General features: G+C 36.3%; 1 protein-coding gene across 1 annotated transcript in view; it reads right to left on the bottom strand.

Moving 5' to 3' along the window:
• Positions 1-25,354, bottom strand: part of LOC114243883 (furin-like protease 2) — a 36,144-nt gene extending 10,790 nt beyond the window's left edge. Inside the window, exons 1-3 of the mRNA XM_028175530.2 lie at positions 25,101-25,354; positions 3,668-3,772; positions 784-915 (exon numbers count right to left, since the gene is read on the bottom strand). Coding sequence (XP_028031331.2) covers positions 784-915; positions 3,668-3,772; positions 25,101-25,244 — 381 coding nt within the window. The 5' untranslated portion in view covers positions 25,245-25,354. The remainder of the gene's footprint in view (positions 1-783; positions 916-3,667; positions 3,773-25,100) is intronic.
• Between the last annotated feature and the right edge of the window lie 1,218 nt (positions 25,355-26,572).

Genomic DNA, 26,572 nt, shown 5'->3' with positions numbered 1-26,572 from the left:
TCGTTCCCTATCTCTAACATTTCGAAGTACCATTGAATTAATTCGTCTCAGACAATCATCTCGCTCGATAAATTTCATTTAAAATGGTTGTCTTTCCACATGGCTGCATTGAAGTACAGAGTTCACTGACTCCTTTATTTCTGATTGAATGCAATACTAAACTCGTCATGTGTAATTTTAAAAGTGCATCTATATGAAGTACAGAAGCTGAGAAAAAAAACCTGAAAAGGTAGTAAAAGCAAAAAAGCTGCTTTGATATTGACGTTTCAGAGTGGCCAGAGGATACCACGAACAGGTTTGAAATAATACAAATGGTCTGTATCACAATAACGGCACAAACGTATTTATAGTAAAAATTAAAACTATTATAGTCAATAATAATTTGCGAAGAAGTTGCCGCCCCTTTCAACATGTCCTCCGCCTGAAGAACAATGGATCAAAGCGTGGCCATCTTGTCTCTTTACCACTTCGACAAATAAAATGCGCCGGCGACATGTTGCAGAGGGCTTGGTTTAACTAGCTTTGCACACGGCACTTGGATTACCTGATGTGACGCAAAGTTTTATGATTTTGGTGCTGTGTTGAGGTGTGCGAGTCGACTTGCTCACCCGCTATAGGCATAGGCTATTCTGTTTTTGTCAAGGAAGACACGACCCTGGCCAACTTTTAACTGCAGACACTACATTCCCTCTACCCTTCCGACGTAACCATGTTAAATTTTTCCTTCCTAAATTATTTTCTTTAATTTATTTTTACCCGGATAGTAACAAGAATCTTACTTACCAAATACCACTGCTCTTTGAACAGTGGATCAGGAAAAGACGGTGCGCTAGATTGCCTCATTACATGTCGAGGCTTCCACTGATGGTCTCGTTTCGTTCTTCTTAATTCCTTTTGCTGCATCACCCATCTTACCTGCACAGAAGGTAAGCAGACTATCAGAGTGTCATTTAATTTTAATGTCAGCTCACGGTATACTTAAGGTACTGCTTACGGTACTGTGTACAGTGGTTTCTGAATCCATAGCCTCCTTAAATTTGATACCGCCTTAAGTATGGGCTCCAAATCATGCCCGCAAAATTTAGAAATTTACATAAAAACCAGCAGTAGGACTACTGTGGATTTGCTGTGGATTGTGTGGATTATTACCATACCTATTTCTACATCAAATCGGTCATGAATTCCAATTTGAGGAATTTAAAATTAGTTATTTAAATTAGAATTGAGACTTCCATTGGAATTGTCTCAAATGGGATAAAGAGATTCTCATTGTATCTTCTAATAACCGTCACAACATTACACACAATGCCACACATCACAACAAATACAAAAGTTGTTTGGCCGAGATTTTAAACAAATTTAGTTGTTGCCACAAAGAGTCGTCCTAAAATTTAAACCCGCATTTTATAGATTTCATATTTAACGGGGTGTTGGTTCTGGGGTTTGCAATAGTATCAACGAAAAGACCGAAAACTACGGCTCAGGACTATTTAAAAACTCGTGTTCGAAAAACACAAAAATCGTTTATTTCATAATCGAATGGTATGTGGTGAAATGATTTCTTGAAAAGCACTGTCGATAGCAACTGTGCTACTTGAAGTCGTCGTGGCCTAAAGGATAAGACGTCCGGTGCATTCGTATGTAGCGATGCACCGGTGTTCGAATCCCGCAGGCGGGTACCAATTTTTCTAATGAAATACGTACTCAACAGATGTTCACGATTGACTTCCACGATGAAGGAATAACACCGTGCAATAAAAATCAAACCCGCAAAATTATAATTTGCGTAATTACTGGTGGTAGGACCTCTTGTGAGTCCGCACGGGTAGGTACCACCGCCCCGCCTATTTCTGCCGTGAAGCAGTAATGCGTTTCGGTTTGAAGGGTGGGGCAACCGTTGTGACTATACTGAGACCATAGAACTATATCTCAAGGTGTGTGGCGCATTTACGTTGTAGATGTCTATGGGCTCCAGTAACCACTTAACACCAGGTGGGCTGTGAGCTCGTCCACACATCTAAGCAATAAAAAAAAAAAAAAACTGTGCCAGCTAATAGGGGTGATATTTACTTTATAATATTGTAATATCGATTATCGATAGGATATCATCTCAAAGATTCTGACAAAGCAGCACACAAGCGACTTAAAACCAATCCAAAGACTCAAATTTCCGATTCGTAAGACAAGTCTATATCGATTTTTGTGATAAGTTGTATGGCATTTCAGCTCTATTATGAAAATATCAGAGTCCATTATCAAGCAACCATTTACCTAACAAATAGCATTGCGGGCACGGACATAATCACAGTGATTACGTATTCAAGTCCGCACAAATTGGACGTAATATCGGAAATTCATGGGCAGAACTAAATCAAGGCGAGATGAGTAGTCCTTTCAAGTTGCGACAGATTAAACATCTGCTTCCAAACTAAGGGTGGCGTGCATGAATCATTATTTACTTTATATTCAAATATTTCTTTTCAAGTGTTCTTATATTAAAGGAGAGAGTATGCAAAATTAAGGTATCAATAAAATACTACTTTATTTAGGGTATTCCGTCTAGAAGCAAAGAGTACTATAATTTAATGGTAAATCCTACTACTATTCTAGAGACTTCAGATCAATGCCACCAATTTAACTTTGTTATAAATTTCCTATCCACTATTAATATTCAGATTTACGCGGGGCACTCGAAAAATAAAATTATTAATGTAAATGGAGATCTATCAGATCTCCGAGAATAATTCTCAGATCAACTAGAGCTAAATAGTAACCTGGGTGTATGGAAAATCTAATAATGTATATGTCGGTTATGACCTAGAAACTAAAATCGTGTTTAGAATTATATTACGAACTACTTACCCTTCGAGGCTGTTAGTACGACAATAATTACCAAAATCAATAAATTATAAGGCATATAAATTATTATATATCTGTAACGTCTTTGATAGCACATTAAAAATCGTAGATATATATTTAAAAAAAAAACATAGTAAAAACGCGTTACTTTGTTAGAGAGATCTGTATTAGCGATGGAAAATATAATACTTTATAATCTGTTTGTAGTGCTATTTTAAAAGTCTACGGGGCTATCTAACATAAAAAAAGTATTCTAAAAACAAAACTTTAAGTAGGTATACGCCCAATTGGGTCCTTTTATGCGGATATCTATTTGAAAGTGTTGGAAACGTTATCCTTTAGAGGAAAATGGTATACTGATTCCAGAATCAAATTCCCTGCATGGTCACATTACTTAAGTACATGTAGATATTTATCTTTTTCTTCAGATGTTTATCCATATATTTATTGTAGTATGTACGTATTTTCTTTAATGATGTATTGTTATTAGTACACCGCAAACATATCATTATCTTTTTCAGAATTTTTGTAAATGAAACAATTTAGAGATCGCTTTTAGCGCTGAGACCGCCTATTGTACAAATATGTCTGCTTGTTGACTGTTTTTAACGTTATTTGTGTTTTGGTGTGCAATAAAGTTTATTCTCTCTCTCTTTCTCTCTCTGTCTCTCCATAGTAATATTTGAATATGACAATTACAAATTGGCAAATCGTTTTGTTTTTCCGTTCAAATTCTGCCGATCCTGGTCAGGATTGTAAACAAAATGAATGACTAAATGCACTATTGCACGAAAAATTCGCAACTCACCTGTGGGTCATTCTTCAGTCGGTTGACGTAATCTATACTTGCGTTCGTTGACCTTTTACTGACGTGTGGGTGGGAAAATAAATAAAAATTTTTCAGGTTTCCAATCTGGAACAAAACAAATAACAATCAAATCATAGCACTTAGTGAAATTATATATTTTTTGGTACCGTTAGTGGGCGACTCTCAAGACCTTCCTTGTGGCAGAATGTTGAATCTGTAACTGATAATCTCACGTGCTGCATATGAAAGATATGAGTTTACAGCCTAACTGAACGTAAAAAGTTGTCGCCTCTTATGGACTTCAGTAATGTGAGGTCCTCTTTGGAAACCTCGAGCCACATAACGTTCAAGGAACTTTGTGGTGGATAATTAATTCAAGTGCCGGTTTTTATAGAACAAAAGTGATACCCCAAAAGTGTGGAAATATGGTGGAAGAGCACTTGTTCAAGAGCCGTTTTTATGGAACAAAAATAATACTTTAAAATACACTATTGATTAATGCAACAGTTCCAGGGACCACAGACGAACTGAGACTCTTAGTTTCTGTTGCAAGTGATATGATGGTTACCAAAAGGGTCGTTCACTTCAAAATCAAACTAAAACATAATCGGAAACGAATCACACATAGTTTCTTCCATCGGGAACCAAGAATGGTATACATACTTACATATATATGTACATATTCATATTATAAATATACTAAGCATTCATACAAAGTAATTATAATATTTTCAATGCTTTTATTTCAAATTTATTTGATTTCTGCACGTCTAGGATATCACGAAGCCTTCCTATTGAAATAAAAAACGTCATAATTCCGTCAAGTTTTTTTTATTGCTTAGATGGGTGGACGAGCTCACAGCCCACCTGGTGTTAAGTGGTTACTGGAGCCCATAGACATCTACAACGTAAATGCGCCACCCACCTTGAGATATAAGTTCTAAGATCTCAGTATAGTTACAATGGCTGCCCCACCCTTCAAACCGAAACGCATTACTGCTTCACTGCAGAAATAGGCAGAGTGGTGGTACCTACCCGCACGGACTCACAAGAGGTTCTACCACCAGTAAACTTCCTCTAAATAACATAATATTACACTATATACATTTCTAAGTAATAAATTAAAAGAATCCACTGTTCGGTTCCAATAACGAGTTTCTTCCACGAAAAGCGGACATAAAATTAATTTTCCTGTAACTTCTGGAAAAAGTTAATAAATTATTCAACCGCCATTCGAGTTATCGACCAATAGACAACTAATCAGTCTGGCCGGACCACAGAAAATTTATAAGTCAATGGTCGGTATCGACTTATAAATTTTCTGTCTGTCTGTACTAGGGAAAGCTGCATTTTCCGACTACATTAGTTTTGAACAAGTCAGGTATCCCGAGGATGCACTCGAAGCCGATTAGACGCATCCAGACCCAGCAGCGGAGTAAGCTGTCGCTTTTTTTTTACTGCTTAGATGGGTGAATTTTTTTTTGGCATAGTTGTGTGAACGAGCTCACAGCACACCTGGTGTGAAATAGTTACCGGAGCCCACAGACATCTATGACGTAAATACCGCCACCCCCCTTGAGATATGAGTTCTAAGGTCTCAAAAGTTTAAAAATTTGGTTTACACCGTCACAAGTCACAGCAGTGACGCAGTAATGAAGGCTACCATGAAATTAAAAACTTATTTTGCTCTTTAAAGTCGGACGGACGGTCGTCCAGCCCCAAATTAGGATTCCCTGTGTTACTAATGTTTGCCGGATATGGGAATCGAACCCGCACAAGTATCGGTGCAACAGTTAGGACTATCTACACACACAGTCAGCTAATCACTTAAACCCTAATATAAATCTACTCGATATTGCTTTTATAAGTTTTGGTATTTGGTATGGTATTTGGACCGACCTCATAAAATCATAAAATCTGTGACTCACTCCAACATAAACGTTTGTTCTCTCTCTCTGCGAAACACCGCGCCACATGGCGTCGCATCGCGAGAGCATCGGTATCGCAGGATCCGACTGATGCATGACCACGACCACTCTGTTAAGAGTGTACGAATAGGAAGATTTGGTATTTACGCAAAAGCGAAATTGCGTTCATAAAGCCTCCTATAACAGTTTTCCTGAGATATCTTCCATGTACAGACAGCGAACAGTTACGATTTTATTATGTATTGATTATGATGTTAATTGATGATAAATAAATAATAATACATAAATATTTACTAACAATCACGCCACGTTAACTGGTCCCGTGATAAGTTCGTAAAGAACTTGTGTTACAGGTACCAGATAATGGAAATAAATGTAAGATTTTTATTATACACATACGTATATTTAATATACATACATAACCCTGGCATCCATAACAATCCATAAATTGGCGCTTGCATATTCGGATTTTAGCAGGATCTCACGACAGGCCATTCCGGAGCCGCGACGCATCACATTAATCACACCGGCCCCCTTCAAACGAGGTTTCAATTACCTTCTTTGTGCTCGTCCCATTGTCGTCCTGCGATATTTTCAGCCAAACGAAGATTTAATTAATGCGAACAAACGTTTCAATTTCCATCGCGTATAAATTTATAAAGTCAATCGAGAGATTGTCGATACTTCACGTGTCTGCGGAAATTAAATTTTATGCTTTCAGTTAAATGAATATTGTTTGGTTTGAAAGAAGTGTCGGTGCGTTAACGATCGAGTTGTAGTCGCATCGATGATCCGTTTTGTTGGTAAAGGTATAAACGTCTATGTAACAATATTCGAATCCAGAAAATGTTTGAACATGTGTTATTGAAATCGTCGTAACCCAAAAGCTCAAACTACACCTGTGTTCAAATTTAAGGCCAATAATCTTCATGCACAGACGCTTTGGAGTGCATTTAAAGAAACCTACACTCAGCATTGGGAGGACACGGGTTAAAAAAAACGTATTCAAATTCGGCAAGAAAGTGCCTTGTTTTTGCGAGAAAAAAAAACGGGCTTAGCAGATCTTAACGAGCATCTGCCACGATGAAGGAATGGCATCTTGCAACAAAACTTGGGCATGCAAAATGTATAAATTTGCGTAATTAATGATGGCATACGCAAAAAGGGTATTCTAAATCTTGGACGCGTTTGTACTACCATTTTCCCTGTTTCTGCTACAAAATATTCATCAGTTCTGATTTAAAGGGTGAAACGGTCATTATACAATATAATTTGAAATTCTACCTGATGTCTTAAGACGGATGACAGCATTTAAGTGGTGATATTTATAGATTTGAACAACTTTACAACTAGGACAGCCATGTCATGTAATAAATAAATAAATAAATAGTCACCTGTATGTATCACTATCGTGAAGTATTACAGTATTTTTAGAGATTTTAGAAACAGAAAAATCACTATCCATTTCAATTGAATATTCGTAGTCATGCGTTCACCGTATTAGATCGCTTGACCATCCAAACCGATAACAACGTCGTACCCACAAGCCTGTATGTATTACTGCTCCAAAGTACTACAGTTTTTATTTTATTTTAGACTAGCTTCGGCCCGCGGTATCACCCGCGGTTATTGTCGTACCGCGGTGACATCGCGGGACTCGGCTATTAATAATAAAATTAGAGCGCTAGCTTACAAATGAAATAGTAGCAAATGCCAAGGTCTTGAGATAAGTATAAGAAAATACTGATTTAACATCTTTAATTGTCCTTCGTCAAACGAGGTTTGTGGAGAGTACTTAACGGTTGGCAGCGGCTTGGCTCTGCCTCTGGCATTGCTGAAGTCCTTGGGCGACGGTAACCACTGACCGTCAGGTGATCGTATGCTCGTAGGCCCACAAGAGCAATAAAAAAAATATATTTCGCTTCACATGTTGGAAAAACGGACGAATGACTTCGTTGCTACTTGAACATTCTAGATACCACTTCGGACGCGAGCCGTCGACCTAGTTCGGAAAAAAATCGAAACTAAATGTGTTCTTCGAAAACCAATAGTACTTACGGTTGAAACCGAGAAGCATTTGTATGAATAAATTATTTAAGAAGTTTTAATTTATAAGCATCGGTTTCAAGCAAAAAACGACCTTATTTTCGTATTAAGAATTCGAAGTCCAAAGTAAGGCTTCGATTAATTGGTTAAGTACTCTCCACAAACCTCGTTTGACGAAGGACAATTAAAGATGTTAAATCAGTATTTTCTTATACTTATCTCAAGACCTTGGCATTTTCTACTATTTCATTTGTAAGCTAGCGCTCTAATTTTATTATTAATAGCCGAGTCCCGCGCTGTCACCGCGGTACGACAATAACCGCGGGTGATACCGCGGGCCGAAGCTAGTCTAAAAAAAGAAGCCTAAGTTACTCCTTATATCACCGGCTACCTATCAGTGAAAGTCTCGTCAAAATCGGTCCAGCTGTTCCAGTGATTAGCCGGAACAAACATACAGACAGACAGCAGACAGACAAAAATCGTAAAAAATGTTATTTATGTGTATGTACCGTATATACATTCATAATAATATGTATGTAGTAAAAAACAGTTATTTCAATATTATAAACAGAGACTCCAATTTTAATTATATGTATAGATAAAGCAAGTATTATTTTAGTTAAATGTATCCACATGCATCATACTATTACCGTTTTAATCGCCTCTATCAATTTTGAAAGCTTGTTGATTAGAAATCTGTTATCAGATTTAATAATTGCCACATCAAGCAATTTACATTTCTATTTCCACAACAATTTCATAGATTATTATACTCCTCTGTATTATATAGAATTTTAAGATTCTACTATAATATAACTAGTCAGGTCATAAGTATTGTCACACAGTAAAAACTTTTCTTTTAGAATGCTGGCCACAAAAAAGTTTATTGAATTCGAATTTTGAATTGTTCATGGAAATAAAAATGTATACTTTTAGAATTTTACTCATTTTTAAATATGGAGTGGACGCTTAAAGAAGACCGTGTTGCAGTTATTGCGTTGCATCGTTGCGGTTACGCGCCAATTAAAATTTTTAACATACTGAAAAATTTGAATATAACCAAAAGATTCGTTTATTGTACCATCAAACGATACAATGAAGACTCTAGTGTAGATGACAGGTCAAGAAATGGTCGCCCTCGGTCTGTTAGGACTCCAGCAGTGATAAAAACTGTGAAAGCGCGAATTCAAAGAAATCCCAAACGTAAGCAGAAACTGTTGGCCCTTCAGATGGGGTTAAGCAGAACCACGGTGAAAAGGGTGTTAAATGAAGACTTAGGGCTTCGGGCATATCGAAGAAAAACAGGACATCGTTTGAATGCTCGTCTAATGGACCTGAGACTGAAGAGATGCCGCGCTTTGTTGAAGCGGTACGCGGGAAAGTAATATCGGGAAATTCTTTTTTCGGATAAAAAAATTTTTACCGTAGAAGAGAGCTACAACAAACAAAATGATAAGGTGTACGCACACAGTAGTGAAGAAGCGAGCAACCGTATTCCGCGTGTCCAACGAGGTCATTTTCCATCCTCGCTCATGGTATCGTTGGGAGTTTCTTATTGGGGCTTAACAGAGGTACATTTTTGTGAGAAAGGTGTAAAAACGAATGCAGTTGTGTATCAAAATACAGTCCTGACGAACCTTGTGGAACCTATTTCTCATACCATGTTCAATAACAGGCACTGGGTATTCCAACAAGATTCGGCGCCAGCTCATAGAGCGAAGAGCACACAAGACTGGCTGGCGGCGCGTGAAATCGACTTCATCCGGCACGAAGACTGACCCTCCTCCAGTCCAGATTTGAATCCATTAGATTACAAGATATAGCAATACTTGGAGGAAAAGGCGTGCTCAAAGCCACATCCCAATTTGGAGTCACTCAAGACATCCTTGATTAAGGCAGCCGCCGTTATTGACATGGACCTCGTTCGTGCTGCGATAGACGACTGGCCGCGCAGATTGAAGGCCTGTATTCAAAATCACGGAGGTCATTTTGAATAAACTTTAGTGTCATAAGAATCTATGTTTTGTTAAGTTCATTTTGGTATATGAATGGTTACATAATGAATAAACTTGTTTCAATTATTTTACATTAAACATGTGACAGAATTTATGACCTGACTAGGTATAAATGCCCCTTTCGCTTATGCAACAATAATAAAACAGTAAAGCCAAAAAGTAAAAAAAAACAAGCAAAATTTATTGTATTCTATACGTGTGACGTCATTAGAGACTAAAGTGCATGATCTGTAAATAGACACGATTAGCCACATAAGATCTGTGATTAGCTTTTCTTGATGAGTTATTTTTTTGTATTCTTTATATTATAATTATCTTAACTTGTAATTACTGATTGAAAGAATATCACTGATATTTTAAAAGAAACAGTGATGGATTATCGTTTTCATTTTTTATTATTTTTTATTGCTTAGATGTATGGACGAGCACACAGCCCACCTGGTGTTAAGTGGTTACTGGAGCCCATAGACATTTACAACGTAAATACGCCACCCACCTCGAGATATAAGTTCTAAGATCTCAGTATAGTTACAACGGCTACCCCACCCATCGAACCGAAACGCATTACTGCTTCACGGCGGAAATAGGCGGGGTTGTGGTACCTACCCGTGCGGACTCCCAAGAGGTCCTACGAGTGAGAATTTTTCGAAAAATAATAGGGGTTGAAGGATGAAATTATATGAATATTACGCACAAATATACTTACCATCCGGCTTTGGAATGAGCTCCTCCCCTCTACGGTGTTTCCCGAGCGCTATGACATGTCCTTCTTCAAACGAGGCTTATGGAGAGTGAGTTAATTGACCACTACCACCTACCACCAGTGAGTTAATTGACCACTTTTGAGAATAATTTATTATTCGCGGCTTACGGGCTATAAAACGTGTTACAGGAAATACCTACATATAACAAATTCTTAAATCCAAAACCGTAACGAACAAAGCTTTTACTACTACGGTACTAATTAATGGAGTACTGAGTTCAATTAAATCTGCGAATTACGAAAACGATCCGTAATTCTTTAGCGCATAAGGCTTATTTCTGATCAACGAACGAACTAAAACAAAGCATTGGAAGTTTCTGGAAATTTCTACGAGCTGAGCTTAGAATGCCATCTGGCGGTTTAGTTCGATGCGGGCAAAATTATGACAGCGCTGTAAAGTTCTGATTGTATTGATTGTGAAACAGAGAATTACGAAACTAAAAAGGATCTCGAATAGAATTAAAACGTTGCTAAAATTTCTACAAATAAACAGAAAAAAATCCTTAATCATGGCCAACGAGTATTCGGTATAGCTGGTGCTAAGTGGTTATAAAATATATTTTTTTATTGCCCTTGTAGGCTGACGGGCATACGGTCTGCCTAATGATCAGTGGTTACCGTCGCCTATAATAGACATCAGCAATGCCAGGGGCAGAGCCAAGCCTCTGCTTACCGTTAATACTCTCCATGAGCCTCGTTTGAAGAAGGAGCATGAGAAACACCGTAGAGGGGAGCTCATTCCAAAGCCAGATGGTAAGTATATTCGTACGTAATATTCAGATAATTTCATACTTTAACCCTTCTTATTTTTCAAGAAATTCCCTACTAATCTTTTATCTTTTGCATGATTTTGATTACATGTGATGGAAATCAGTGACTATTGGACGGGGTCTTGATTTTTCTTGGTGCGACAGAAACTGCCTTGAAAATTAAAGAGCGAATTCTTAATTGATGGATTGCTACCAGCCTCAGGGGATGAGAGCTCATCGATTTCACTTAACACATACGTTTTCTCCAACGTCTATTAATTTTCAACCCGAACTGACGTAGCTGTCTGAAGCAATGCTATTATTCTTTAGCCAGACTAATTTTTTTTTATTGCTTAGATGAGTGGACGAGCTCACAGCTCACCTGGTGTTAAGTGGTTCCTGGAGCCCATAGACATCTACAACGTAAATGCGCCACTCACCTTGCGATATAAGCTCTAACGTTTCAAGTATAGTTACAACGGCTGCCCCACCCTTCAAACCGAAACGCATTACTGCTCACGGCAGAAATAGGCAGGGCGGTGGTACCTACCCGTGCGGACTTACAAGAGGTCCTATCACTAGGATTACGCAAATTATAACTTTGCGGGTTAGATTTTTATTACACGATGCTATTCCTTCACCGTGGAAAGTCAATCGCGAACATTTGTTAAGTACGTATTGATAATGTGTTTATTCCGATCCGATGGTAAGTTTTTATTTTCATTACGCAATTGTGTACAGCAAAATCTCATAAAAATATTATTACGCAGAAGTTAATAATACATTCGAATCAATTATAATTAGAAAGATCGATACGAAGGATCCAAACTCAAGGCCTTACTTCACGATGGTAAAGTTATGATGACAGGTTATCATCGATGAAATAACGTTTTTTTTTTAATTGCTTAGATGGGTGGACGAGCTCACAGCCCACCTGGTGTTAAGTGGTGACTGTAGCCCATAGACATCTACAACGTAAATGCGCCACCCACCTTGAGATATAAGTTCTAAGGTCTCAAGTATAGTTACAACGGCTGCCCCACCCTTCACACCGAATCGCATTACTGCTTCACGGCAGAAATAGGCAGGGCGGTGGTACCTACCCGCGCAGACTCCCAAGAGGTCCTACCACCAGTAATTACGCAAATTATAATTTTGCGGGTTTGATTTTTATTACACGATATTATTCCTTCACCGTTGAAGTCAATCGTGAACAGTGTTGAGTACGTAAAAATTGGTACCCGCCTGAGATTCGAACACCGGTGCATCGCTCAACACGAATGCACCGGACGTCTTATCCTTTAGGCCACGACGACAAAATTGACAGCTTTAATTTATCGATATTTTTAGTATCGATTGCCGATGCCGTATTTTATGTCTCATTCGTTTTTACATGACAGCTGTTTCAACCTTCAAAACGAAATTGCCTGACCGCTTCCCGGCAGACCTACTTACTTAATCGTGCATGAGAACACGCCCTACCACCAGAAATAACGTATACAATTTCAAGATTTAATTTTAATGACATGCGCATTTGAACACCTGTCAAGCACGTCATTACGATTTTAGATACCTACGTACCGTAAAATGGGGTAAATAGGGACAAAATCGACCTTCAGATTGAATTTTAAAATAGTTCCAATTAAATAGTCAATGCTCAACCAAAGAAATAAGTTGAGTCTTGAACGTACCTAGGTGATAAAAACCGTTACATTATTTTAATTATTCATTTTAAAGAAATAATCGGTAAAATAATGGGCATCCCAATTTACCCAGCGTCCGGGGTAAATTGACACGGATAAGGGTTAAATTGGGATATTTGTAAGGGTTGTCAGCTCGCAGTACTGCGATATATAGGTAGGTGCCATATAATTATTTATATGGACCGAAATGATGAATACAATCCATAATTTAAGCACAATACACAACATAGTGTAAATTAAGCTGGTTTCTATTCCGAAGCGATGTGACGTGAATGATAATCAACAATACAATGATCAAAAAAAGTATGTGCATGTTATATTTTAGAAAATTATTATTTAATTTCCTTAAAAATCACAACTCTCAAACAAAATCATAAAATAGAATAAAAAATAGAAAACAAAAGGACTGTAAATGCAATAATACAATTTTATTTAATCAACATTTTCAAAATAATCTTTGAGCAAGTGTAAGATATCAGGTGAATAAGATAAAAAAACAGCTTTATCTGATTACTGCCAATAATAACAAAAATAAAAGAAATTCTTTCTAAGCTAAATAACTAAACTCAATTAATTCACTCACTCATAATTGGATATCTCGGATTTTTAATTAATGTTACATTTAAAATCTGAGGCCTGTTTTTATTTGTGTGTGCGTTGTGAATGTTAACAAAATCATGATTTGACGCGTGAATAGATTCTGAAATAACAAAAGTTTTGATTCGTTTGAGTTCTTTTAACTTTTAATTTTTTTTATTGCTATAAAGAACATACGACCGGGCAGATATTACAAGGTAAATGTCGCGAAAAAAAAGTAATTATATATATACTTTTCTTTTACCTATAATACTTACATAAACTAACTGATAAACACATTAACCTTCTTTACATCACGCAATTAAGTGATAGTATAGGCTAAAAAAATTTATTATAAGATATCAGTGACAACCCTAACAAGCCATCCCTATTTTGTCTTTTGGCGTTCCAATTTTGTATTTCTCGTCCCTAATTTTTCCAGTCTCGTTCCAAATTACCCTACATACGTCCCAATTTTCCCCAAAAAGAAAGGAAAAAATATACATTTTTTATTTTGTCGAAATATTGTATTTAAAATAAGAATATTGCAACGTACCGTTTGTTGTGGTATTTCCAGGTGTATTAAAAACTTATATAAACTGTGATCTTATTGAAAAAACAACGATAATATTACTTTTTTTAAAAGTTCTTTAAGCTGTTTTAAAACGCACTTTTCAACCACTATTTTAAATTTAATTTGACGAATTTTTGGGACCAACTTAACTCATGTTTAGTACTTCCATAGTTAACTTGGTTTTTCTTCTATACATTGATAAATATTACCTTAAAGAAAATTAGGTAGATTCCGTGCTACAAGTACTTTGAGAATCTTCCGCAGGTTTGTCCCAATTTACCCCAGAATCCCAATTTACCCCATGTCATGGTACGTAATTTGAACATCCAATCGTATCGCTCGATACGAGTATGCCTCTGGTCTTTTATCCTTTAAAAATATCAGCTTTATATTATTATTATTATGTGAAACGTGAGTTTTACTCAAACATCAATTTTCATTCTTCTTCTTCTTCTTCTCAGTCGTTCACTCCTGGCGGAGTGGTCGTGGTTACGTAAGTCTTAATGTTTGGTTGCGGCTTTTGAGAGACTTCTCCATCTTTCTCTATTTGTGGCGGTACGTGTACACTCAGTAAGGGAACACTTCGTAGATAACTTAACCAAGTCTGTCCACCTTGTGGATGATCGGCCGCGAGAGTGTTGACCGTCTACTCTTTCTTGAAAATGAAGTTATGGAAATGTCTAAAAAAAAATTTTCATTCAGCAAACCCCAAATAATTGTAGCGATATAAAATGCTCCAAATATAAAATAAATAAATTAAAAGGATACTTTTGTTATTCTGCACAAAGTGGAAAATAATGTGACGTGTTTCATTAATTCTGACTGTGAATTATAAGAATCTTCTATGTAGCCAGTATATAGGTGAACAAAATAATACATTTGGCAAAGTTAGCAAGGTTATCGCCTCGCCACCCTTGTATACAACATGTTTATTTAAACGTTGTAGCCGAACACAAAATGGATAGCTGCTCGAACAGCCCTTAAACTGTATTTACAGCCCTAAAGATACGCTAAGGGTGTAATCTATGTGTTCAGGGTCCTTTTTCCGCACTAAACAAAATACAATATGTTGTTTTGTGTGTACTATTAGGGATATTTTTATTAGGTAACAACGCCTGGTAATCACAGATTAGGTTAAGTTATAAGATTACCTTAGAGTACCTATCGATAGTGTTTGATTGCCGTCTTCATGAAAGACCAGTGATTTTTCATTTATTGCTTAGGTGGGTGGACGAGCTCACGGTCCACCTGGTGTTAAACGGTTACCGGAGCCCATAGACATCTACAACGTAAATGCCACCACCCACCTTGAGATATGAGTTCTAAGGTCTCAGTATAGTTACAACGGCTGCCCCACTCTTCAAACCGAAACGCATTACTGCTTCACGGCAGAAACAGGCAGGGTGGTGGTACCTACCCGTGCGGACTCACAAGAGGTCTTACCACCAGTAAAAGTTTTATGTACATATATTCTTACTACAGCCTTTGCATTATACGATGTCAGCATAGAAGGTATCTGCCGGAGAATTGAAGCGTGAAGCAGTAATGCGTTTCGGTATGAAGTGTGGGGCAGCTGTTGTACTGTTAAAACTGAGACCTTACAACTCATGTCTCGAGGTGGGTGGCATTTACGTTGTAGATGTCTATGGGCTACGGTTACCACTTAACACCAGGTGGGCTGTGAACTCGTCTAAGCATGAAAGCTATAAAAAACTTGGCTGCGTCCTCTGAGTGTTAAACCAGCTTACTGTGATCATCAACTGGCATTTACTGGTAATACGGTGTATTATAAACCCGAAAACACAAGAGTAGGTCCCTTTTGCCTACGGATTCCCCAGAAAAAGGTCCCTTTTGCCTATAACTGTCGCGATGCAGTCACTAGCCTCCCGAAGTAGTTTCGTGAACACTAAGCCGTCATACGAATGGACATAAATTGTCAGGAAACTCTCGGACACTTTTCCCGGAGTTCGCTAAGTAATTCGGTACTTATGAACTTAGTGATGTTAGTGAAAAGTTTTTTTTTTTTTATCCCAAATCCGAAATGTAGGGGGATTGGTACAGTGAATTACCGCGGATTACGTTTGTTATTTTCGTTCGATGTCTTTATTAAATTGGTGTCGCGTAAGATCGATAATATTATCTAATATATAAAATTCTCGTGTCACAATGTTCGTTCCCATACTCCTCCGAAACCGCTTGACCGATTCTCATTAATTTTTTTATGCATATTCAGTAAGCCTGAGAATCAGCTACTATCTATTTTTCATACCCCTAAGTGATTAGGGTTGTCCACCCCTAACATATATTTTTTTTATTTGGACATATTTTATTTTATAATGAGGTATTATGTGGTTGAATGAGGTTTTGTTATTTTTATTATATATTCCCTCATCGTTCACAGCACTACATACCTCTTTCACTCATTTACCACATCCTTACACACTTACAATAAGTTAGTTTTTTTTACTACACTAGAAATTCCCTAGAAATCTTATTTAAGGCAAAACAATGTTTGCCAGATCAGCTAGTAATAATATAAAATTTATCCTCTGAACTCAACTGGTCTCCTGTCAAACTATAGCTGAAATTCGGCCACCACCAGTGTAAAGTTTTATTTTATTTTATTACTTAGATGGGTGGACGAGCTCACAGCCCACCTGGTGTTAAGTGGTTACTGGAGCCCATAGACATTTACGACGTAAATGCGCCACCCACCTTGAGATATAAGTTCTAAGGTCTCAAGTATCGTTACAACGGCTGTCACACCCTTCAAACCGAAACGCATTACTGCTTCACGGCAGAAATAGGCAGGGCGGTGATACCTACCCAGGCGGACTCACAAGAGGTTCTACCACACCGACTTTGTCTATTTCTATTTTTCCTAGACCAGTTCTGTATTGGGACAAGCAAGACAAATATGTTGAGATAACCCGAGTCAATCAATGCCAGTTTATGCGAGTCATTATATTTCTTAATGCACGGAATTACGGCATTGAGAGATATAATATGTAGATTACTAGCTGTCACCGGCAGCTTCGCCTGCGTGGTGTGGTTCGTTCAAAAGCGTCAGTGTGGTTTGCCGTAGGAATTAGATTTAATATTAGAGATAAAAAGCGTAGACATGCTCCTGACCTAAAAAAAATCACTTTAAAAAAATCAATGCATTGCTTTTTTCGACTTAAAAGATGGAAAAAACAAACAAACAAACACACTTAATTCCCCATTTATAATATTAGTAGCAATAGTAGTAATTAGTAGTAAAGATTGTATTTTGGCCATGCTCTGCTCTCTATTAAATAAATTAAAACCATTGGTTTAATTTTTGTAATGCGTTCCAATCTGACGTCCTGGTTTAAAGAATAAGACGAGCAGCGGACTTAGATGAGTGCACGAGCTCACAGCCCACCTGGTGTTAAGTGGTTACTGTCCATAGACATCTACAACGTAAATGCGCCACCCACCTTGAAATATAAGTTATAAGGTCTCAGTATAGTTACAACGGTTGCACCATCTTTCAAACCGAAACACATTGCTGCTTCACTGGAGAAATAAGCAGGGTGGGTGCTACCTACCCGTGCGGACTCACAAGAGGTTCTACCACCAGTAACGGCATCGGGTGATGTGGCTATGCCAGGGTTCTACTCCCGTGATAGCAACTTTTCTCAGCAATACGTTCACGAGCAACGACACAACGAGGAAATAAGACCGGGTGAGACAAATCTACTCTTGGAATTTATTAATTCTCAATACTAATGGTACGATGGCACGTTTGCTGGTGGTAGGACCTCTTGTGAGTCCGCATGGGTAGGTACCACCACCCTGCCTATTTCTGCCGTAAAACAGTAATGCGTTTCAGTTTTAAGGGTAGGGCAGCCGTTTAGAACTCATATCTCAAGGTGGGTGGCGCATTTACGTTGTAGATGTATATGGGCTCCAGTAACCACTTAACACCAGGTGGGCCGTGAGCTCGTCCACCCATCTAAGCCATAAAAAATAAAATAGAAATGACATAAAAATAAAACTCCATACTGATTCATCTACTTATTAGCGAAATCAGCAACAGTTATGGTATTAAAAAGAACTCAACAGAAGCTTTCCGACAGGATTTTAAGAACATCTTAACTTTATCTTTTGCTACTGTCGTTGTTTGGATGCATGTTGCAGTCCTCAAGCAGTCTCAGAACTTCTAAAGTTTCAAAGTGAAAAGCTCCGTAGATGTGTCCTGATACAAGAACTTCCATCCGAAGAAAGTATACAGATTCTGTCTACAGAATATACGCAATTTAGAACTCTTTCTGTATTTACGATTAAAATTTATTTTCAAATCAAAGGGAGTTTAATTGTCAACCCAATGCTAGGACAGGTCGCCAAAAAGGTATTAATTATCATTCTTTATTTTCTTTCTCTATGTCCAGAATTCACCTGGAATTCAGCTTTAGTCTAGAAAAAGCAGAATGATGGCATCTACCCGTATGGACTAAGGAAACAACCTTATATTAATAAATTCGAACAAAGCTTGAGATAAGAATCAGAAGAAAAATACTTTAAAACTAATGGATAAGCAATAGTTGCAAATTAAATCCTGATGAATAATAATAATATTACATTAGCAAGAAAGTCAAAGCAGCCAACCTGATTCTTCGAACTCATTGTATTAAAGTTTCATACATACAATGCCATAAATACGTTCCAACCCACATTGGAATGTCCCTGAAAAGGAGACAGATTAATGGAAAAGAAAGCAATTTAAGAGGAGACAAAAACTTTCATCCCTTTAGAATTTAAAGTGAAACAAGGGTTTATTAGTAAATTTAACTGGAGAAACAGATAAAAGATTATAGGGAAGGCAAGACATCTGCTCAAAAAAACCGCTCTCTTGATTAATCTTCAGATACTCTGATTAATTAATTTTCAGATACTCAGAACCAACGAGCCTCGATATTAATTTTGTTTTTAGAACGTAAGTCCCTGATGTTAAAGCTCTAAGTAACGTCTACATTAAGGTCCTACTCCCACATTTGTATTCCAAGCTAAGTTTCGCACGCATAAAGTAACCTACCTGGGAAATAAGTAAGCAATTCCGCCTTACTTACTTTTTCGTTCGCTACTGCCCTACATAATTAAATTCTAGTCTTGATTTAAACAAGAACAGACTGTGAATTGTTTTAAATTTTTTAGTACTAAAAATAGTCTTATTTTACGTGTTCCACTGTTTCAGTATCAACAGATATTTGGTAATCAAAGTCTCAATACTGTAACAGTTCTCCCAATCATGAAACCGATACTTCATTCCTGCTTCGCGATAAAAATAAGCAGGGTAATTAATGATTTGCACCCCCGCGAACGAAGCATGAACCAGTCCGAATAATTCTAGTGTTAGCACCTAAAAATTAATTAGCAGCTTGAATAGATTGGAGAAAAATTGTATACGCTATTTTCTATAACTTCATTTACAACATCCTCGTCGTGGCTTTATGTAAATTCTATTATTCGGTAAACAAAACAACTTTTCATGCCATAAAAGCTTTTCAATTAACTCGTAGTGTAAAAACATAGAGCCGTATAACCATAAATGTTTGCGCCCAACATAAAGGTAATTTGATGTTAAAACTTAATTGAGGTTAGAAATATAAAGTGTATAAAGGCTTAATCACGCGATTGAAATACGGTTAAAATGAGTGGTGTTTGAAATACTTTATAGTAAATTTAACATCATATTTCGCTACCTAACATGACTTCATTTTTGAAGTATTGAAGAAAATTTGAAATGATTTAATAGATAAGACGCCCCACTTATTGTGTGTATGGTCGTAAGACTGATATATTATGAAATCTTGGGAGTAGTTGCCAATTTTAAGGACGATTCATACGAAGAATTAATCGTCATCATCCAGCCGCAACATTGAGTAGCCAACTCTATTTTCAAACTATTAGGTTATTTTATCAAGTCTTGGAGCTTGGTGGATTAATCTCTCCATATTTCAGATCAAAGATTAATTTGTGTCAAGCCCCTGATAATCACTATAGCTTATAAAGCACGTAGTTTTGAAATATGACACAGTATTCATCATTCCGATCTCCTATATTCAATCTCTCTCTCACTTATGACGAAAGCAAAAATAATATTAAAATCATTATTATCATATCCACTATTATTAAGCGTGTAAGTGATTCTATCGATGCATTAGTGTCACTGTATAGCCGAGATAATGGATCGCTATCGGATAATTTTCCTCCAAATGGACGGAAATGAATCGTTGAAGCAAAACTCAAGTGATGAGGATAAAGACAAATTATTAACGAGAATATTTCTCGTTCGAGTTTTCTCAACATCAAGCACGAAGTTGGAAGTGGCTTTTGCAATGATTTGATGTATACGTGTGTATTTTGCCTTTTTCTTTGGATCATTATCCACTCAGACTTATCCAATATTTAATTAAAGAAGTCTTAAAACTAAAATCGTCTCGAATCATTATTTTTCTTGCCTTTCTACCACCAACACAACAACTTAACCTCTTCTTCCATTTAGGCCTATCATACTTCATCTCTACTCATATCCTTCTCACATATATTCATCTTCATACAGGCCATATAAGTCTATTGTGGTGGCATATTTGAAAGGCTTAATTTTTTTCTATAGATTGGAATACTAACTGTAGGTATACTTGATGTAAGATCATCACCAAGGCTATCGATATCACACTGTCAATAACTCGTAGCCTATCTTAAGACCTGCGGTTAAAGTTTTAAAAATAGTGAATAGAAATTTTCCTGCTCTTCAAAATGCATGTTTGCTTCTCGGCAAAGATAAATTGTGCGGCTTCACAATATTATTATAACAAATAATGAATTGCGTAAACTATATGCATATTTAAGTAACGATTTTTTCGCACACAGAAAAAATAAAATTTTAAGCTGTAGCTATGTGTGTGATTGGGCATTTATTTATTAAAAATATACCCAACTTAATGCTCTCTAAGTTGTTCTCGTCCGAATCTAATTGATAAATCTAAGGACATCGTATTACGAAAACCAATAATCGAATTAGTTAAGGAACAAAATTATTCAAGATAAGTCGAATTAATCGGATCATTTCGGATCATTTCGACAGGAATATCATTTGGAAAGGATTTTTCCAGCGAGTGACCTTGGGAATGTACTCCTAGTAAGACGAAATGAATTTCCTTTCAAATTTAAGATGCTGAATGTAATTATTAGAATAGGTTGAAATCGTTGTCTATTTTAGTTCGCTCTTAGTATGTTTAGTGGATGAACTTGTTTTTGTAAGCCTTTATGAACAAGCTTTACATCAGGAAGACGAAATGAATTTCCTTTCAAATTTAAGATGCTGAATGTAATTATTAGAATTGTTGAAATCGTTGTCTATTTTAGTTCGCTCGTAGTACGTTTAGTGGATGAACTTTTTTTTGTAAGCCTTTATGAACAAGCTTTACGTTTGGGATGACAAGCTTTTTTTCCATAGCATCAACATGTAAATGAGTTCACGCACCACATGGTGTTGAGTGGTTACCGGAATTATCTTAATCTTAATGCCATCACTCACCTTGACACTAACTTGACTGGTTAATTGTATAGTTTAATAGCCGTCTTACGCTTGAAATCAGAGCGTTGAATGTTTTGCCGTAGAATTAAGCGGAGTAATGGTACTAGTTGTTAGGTATCTTGCGAGTTGGTAAGGGTAGGTATCATCACTACCTATTTCTGTCGTGAAGCAGTAATGCGTTTCGATTTGAAGAGCTAGGCAGTAGTTGTACTGAAAACTGAGACTCATGTCTCAAGTTATGTGGTTTTTATTTGCGTTGTTGATGTCTATGGGCTCCGGTGACCACTTAACACCTGGCGAATCGAGTGTGCTCGCCATTTTAGCAATAAAAAAACTTACGCGTGTGAGCTGACAGTACGTCCTACGATTAATATGAATCATAATATTCTCGGGTTTGATTAATATTACACTATATGATTCCTTCATAGTTAATGTCATTCTTGAGCGTTGATTACGAAAGTATTTATTTTATTATAAAAATAAATAATTATAAAATAGGTTCCTACAGGTTTTGAAGACTTCAAGACTGGCATAGTGAAGATGACTTAAAAAAATAATTGTAAGCTAAGATTTTATTTATTTTATTTGTTTACTGCCATTGCAGGTATACAAGCATACGTAAATTGGTTATTTCAATATTACAAACAGACACTCCAATTTTATTTATATGTATAGATAACATTAACTTTATCGAATCATTTCGATGAGATTAATACATGTCCATTTCGTAGAATTACGAATCCACAATTCATTCTTTTGATTTAGATAGGGTGTTTTTGCCTTCAGTCTATAAGATGGAATTCGATTTCCTTTAACAATATTAAAATAAATGTTAATGTTAACAGATTCTGCACTGTTGTTAACACTTAAATATGTAGTACTACTAAAAGTGCCGCGGTTTCGTTGGCAGTAAATTTCTGATATATGTATTAAAAATCAGTTGAATGACCCCCGTGATAAGACCCGTGATAAAGAGTTGCTTGTGTCACTCTCTGATCTATAAGCTACAAGTCGATATATAATTTGGTTGTCCGAAAAACCGATAACTATGGCATACATTATCATGTTTATTGTAGCCGATATACTAGGCGTTGCCCGAGTCATCCATTAGAAAACTAGAAAGGCCTCCGGGCCACCAGTAAATTCGCAATCATAAAAAAAAAAAGGTTTTTTTAATATTCAATATTCGTTCACTCACGCGGACCTCATGTTACTTACTAGTGCTGATTTAAAAATATTTTGAAAAAAATCCCTTTTTTAGGATAATTTTTTTTTAAATAATTAATCCAAAAATTTACTACTAAGAGTTAAGAGTCGAAGAAAAAGTAACAAAATCAACAAATATTTTATGCTTACAGATTTAACAATAAAGGAATGAAATTTTTAAAAAGATTCAATAAGGACCTTTGAATATAACACCTAAGTAGTAAACAAAAAAACAAATGCAATATTCATAACAAAAATGTACGAATTATCGGGTAATCAAAACAACGAAGCTAAAGACGTATTTCTGAGTAAATTAAAAGAAGTCAATCTGATATGAGTTCAAGAGAAATGTATAGAAAATAAAAGGATTTATAGAAAGAATCTCATTTAAGGGAAGTGGCCCTTCAAGTTCTACGATTTGTACAAACAAACGTTTTCCTTGTCATTTGTAAGATTAACTTCTTAACGTTTTAAATGTAATGTAATTTTGTTTTTATTGCTTAGATGGGTGGACGAGCTCACAGCCCACCTGGTGTTAAGTGGTTACTGGAGCCCATGGACATCTACGACGTAAATGCGCCACCCACTTGAGATATAAGTTCTAAGATCTCGGTATAGTTACAAATATAACGTTGTTTTTCGGGTATCAGTATTTCGGCACATTTAAACACTTAAAAGTTCGGGTGGTGAGATTTTAGATTCTTTTTCGACGTGTTCTACGATCCATACACTATCTGATCATAAATGAGTCGACTATTATCAAAGCCGGCAATCTGACTTTTGGACAATGATTGGTAAATCAGAAAAACGAATTATTGACTTTGTATTCCATTGGCAGTCACAAAACTCTTCGGAACGACATCTTAGATAAATAACAGGTTAACTATTAACCTTTATTTAATGCAGGTTTTAAACCGTATTCTTTGAGGGAGACGATTATATTCAAATCAATCTGTATTGACATATCAATAAAAAACTTTTGTCCAAATGCACAGATTGCCACCTTTGATAATAGACGACTCAAATAGGGATTTTTATTTACGGAACATTCGAGAGATATTTAAGTAATCCATTTATTAAATCTATTATCGACGAAAGGTTTGAATGAATTTATTAATACTTGGAGTGATGGATTATAACGATTTTAATTTTTTTCCTAACAAGTAGATAAATACGATATATGAAGTAAGGCACAACAACAATTACAATGCAGAAAATTCAAAAACTTCAGGTGACTTGTCAAATAACATTGTAATTTTCTACATACTCATAGTATACCATTACACTGAAACATATGTATTGTAAATAATATTATTTACCTTTCTTTTACTGCTCTAATTATTCGTTATCTATACCTATATTAATACGTGAAGCAAAAACTTTGTATCCCTTTTTACGAAAATTGCGCGGACGGAGGAGTATGAAATTTTCCACACTTTTAGAGAATATAGAGAAGAAGTGCATAATGCTAATATTTTTTTAAAATAATGCATAAAAGATACATTAAATCAATAAAGAAAACATTACACAAACTACGTTCCATGTATTTGACGCACACACGCATGCATACTATTTATTGTCAAACTTTTGTTCTTGACGCCTGTTGTCAAGTTGGGAATAGATTAAATATTGTTTGTCTTTATTAATATTTTTTTATAGAGTAGCCTTGGCGAAATTTGTGATTATAGAAGTATAAAATACAATCATAATAGTGTACAAACTTACAATTCCAATTAATTATAGTCGAATTTCGACTACTGCAGAACCTCTAGTAATATTAAATAGCTGAATTTTCGTCTAAAAAATTCTGTGTTCGATTTATACATATAAGTTGTATTATTGCTCCTAATATGGATACTGAGATTATATTATGTGTAAACTCTAGAGATTTTCTTTGGATAAATTTATTATCAAATATTAGAGGAAAATCAAACATTAAATTGACTACAACGCTGCTTACTTTAAACAAATCGTCAGTAACAAGATAGTGTCGTATCTTCATCCGATTCTTTATCTTCGCTTACATTAAATTATTTTCAAAAGTTCGATATTACAAAAAATATTCAAAATTTTCGATCTTCGAAAAAATGTGGTTTTTTATTTATTTGTTAATTATTTATTATTACGCCCTTAAGAACTAAAGTTGTGGAATTCGAAACCTATTAAAATACTAAGTAAGGCATAAAAGTTCAGTGGATATGTTGAAAATTAATGAGGGATGGTGATATAATTAAAAAAAAATTTTTTTTGTTCTCAATTCAATAAAAAATGGGCCTTCCGCAAGTCTTAAAACCTCATCGAGTACTCACCTCTCCGTGATTAATGAAACCATGTCTGTGCGCGATCTCGTGGGCCCTGTCCAGTCCATTAGGCACATAAACCGCGAACTGGTGATGATACAACGGCACACAACAGTCCAGCACTGAGAGGAACATTAACACAAACGCGAACATAACGCATTTCTTGCTACCGTATTTCCATTTGAACTACGAACGTAGCGTGAACACTCGTGAGCTTCGCAGTTCGACACGAACGCCCTCCGAGACGTCTACGCGCGGACTGAGTCCAGATGACTGGAGTACTGAGAGGGATATGTTTGTGCGCATGCGTGTAAGTTGGCGCCCTTTCTTCAGTGTATTCGCCATCAAAACGTATTGTAGGTGCCGGCAATTGAGTAGAATACGTAAGTGGATAGCATCGATAGACGTTAATTTATTGTTACATATTTTTAATTGCTTTGATTTTTAATGGGCTAGAGATATTTATTTCGAAAGTTGAATCAGGAAATCAATTTTTGAAGAATCTCTTTACATAATTTTTTGGTATAAATGACTACCGACCTCAAAGTGTAGACGGAAACCAGGCGATTTCCTTAAGGAACAAAGAAGAGCGTATTGAAAGTCTTCACCTTTCAAAGAACTCAAACAAAAACAAATATATGAGACCACTGCTAAATATAATAATGGACCGATAGAAAACGATAAATAAATTGAACACAATATTTTTTTTATTATTATTATATTTTAGCCTCATTGGTCTAGTAATTAGTGACTGTCCAAATTTGATTACCGTTAGAGAGCGCATCTTTGTCACAAGTACACGGTATTATTGTAGCTGCAACTCGCTCTAACTCTCGTCATGGTATTCCGAGGATCCGTAACACAGGAAAAATCTCATCTAAGGATGGTTCAAAGACAATCGATGTTTTTTTAATCCAAACAACCCAAATACAAAATATAATTTTGCATAATTCGATCTTAAACCACAAAATCTTAGCTTCCATTCGCGTATGCCACTACCAAGCGGATATTACTGGTGGTAGGACCTCTTGTGAGTCCGCGCGGGTAGGTACCACCACCCTGCCTATTTCTGCCGTGAAGCAATAATGCGTTTCGGTTTGAAGGGTGGGGCAGCCGTTGTAACTATACAGAGATCTTAGAACTTATATCTCAAGGTGGGTGGCGCATTTACGTTGTAGATGTCCATGGGCTCCAGTAACCACTTAACACCAGGTGGGCTGTGAGCTCGTCCACCCATCTAAGCAATAAATATAAAAAAAAGATTAAAATATCATTCCGAAACTCAGAAAAAAATACAGTCGTACATTTTTAGTTCAGCTCGCAACGTATTTAAATGACCGAGGTCTTTTAAAAACAGGACTTTTGTAACTTAAGCGAACTGGCTGAGCATACGATTCGAAGTGGGCCGAAGGAATTCAAATGCCTTATTTGTTTTACAAAGAACTTCCCAACTTTAAGCGCGGATGAGGTCTTGAGATGAA

Source organism: Bombyx mandarina, chromosome 21 (genome assembly GCF_030267445.1).
Source record: "Bombyx mandarina strain Sakado chromosome 21, ASM3026744v2".
In the NCBI taxonomy this organism is placed as follows: Eukaryota; Metazoa; Arthropoda; class Insecta; order Lepidoptera; family Bombycidae; genus Bombyx; species Bombyx mandarina.
This window is presented reverse-complemented; position numbering and strand designations above follow the sequence as displayed.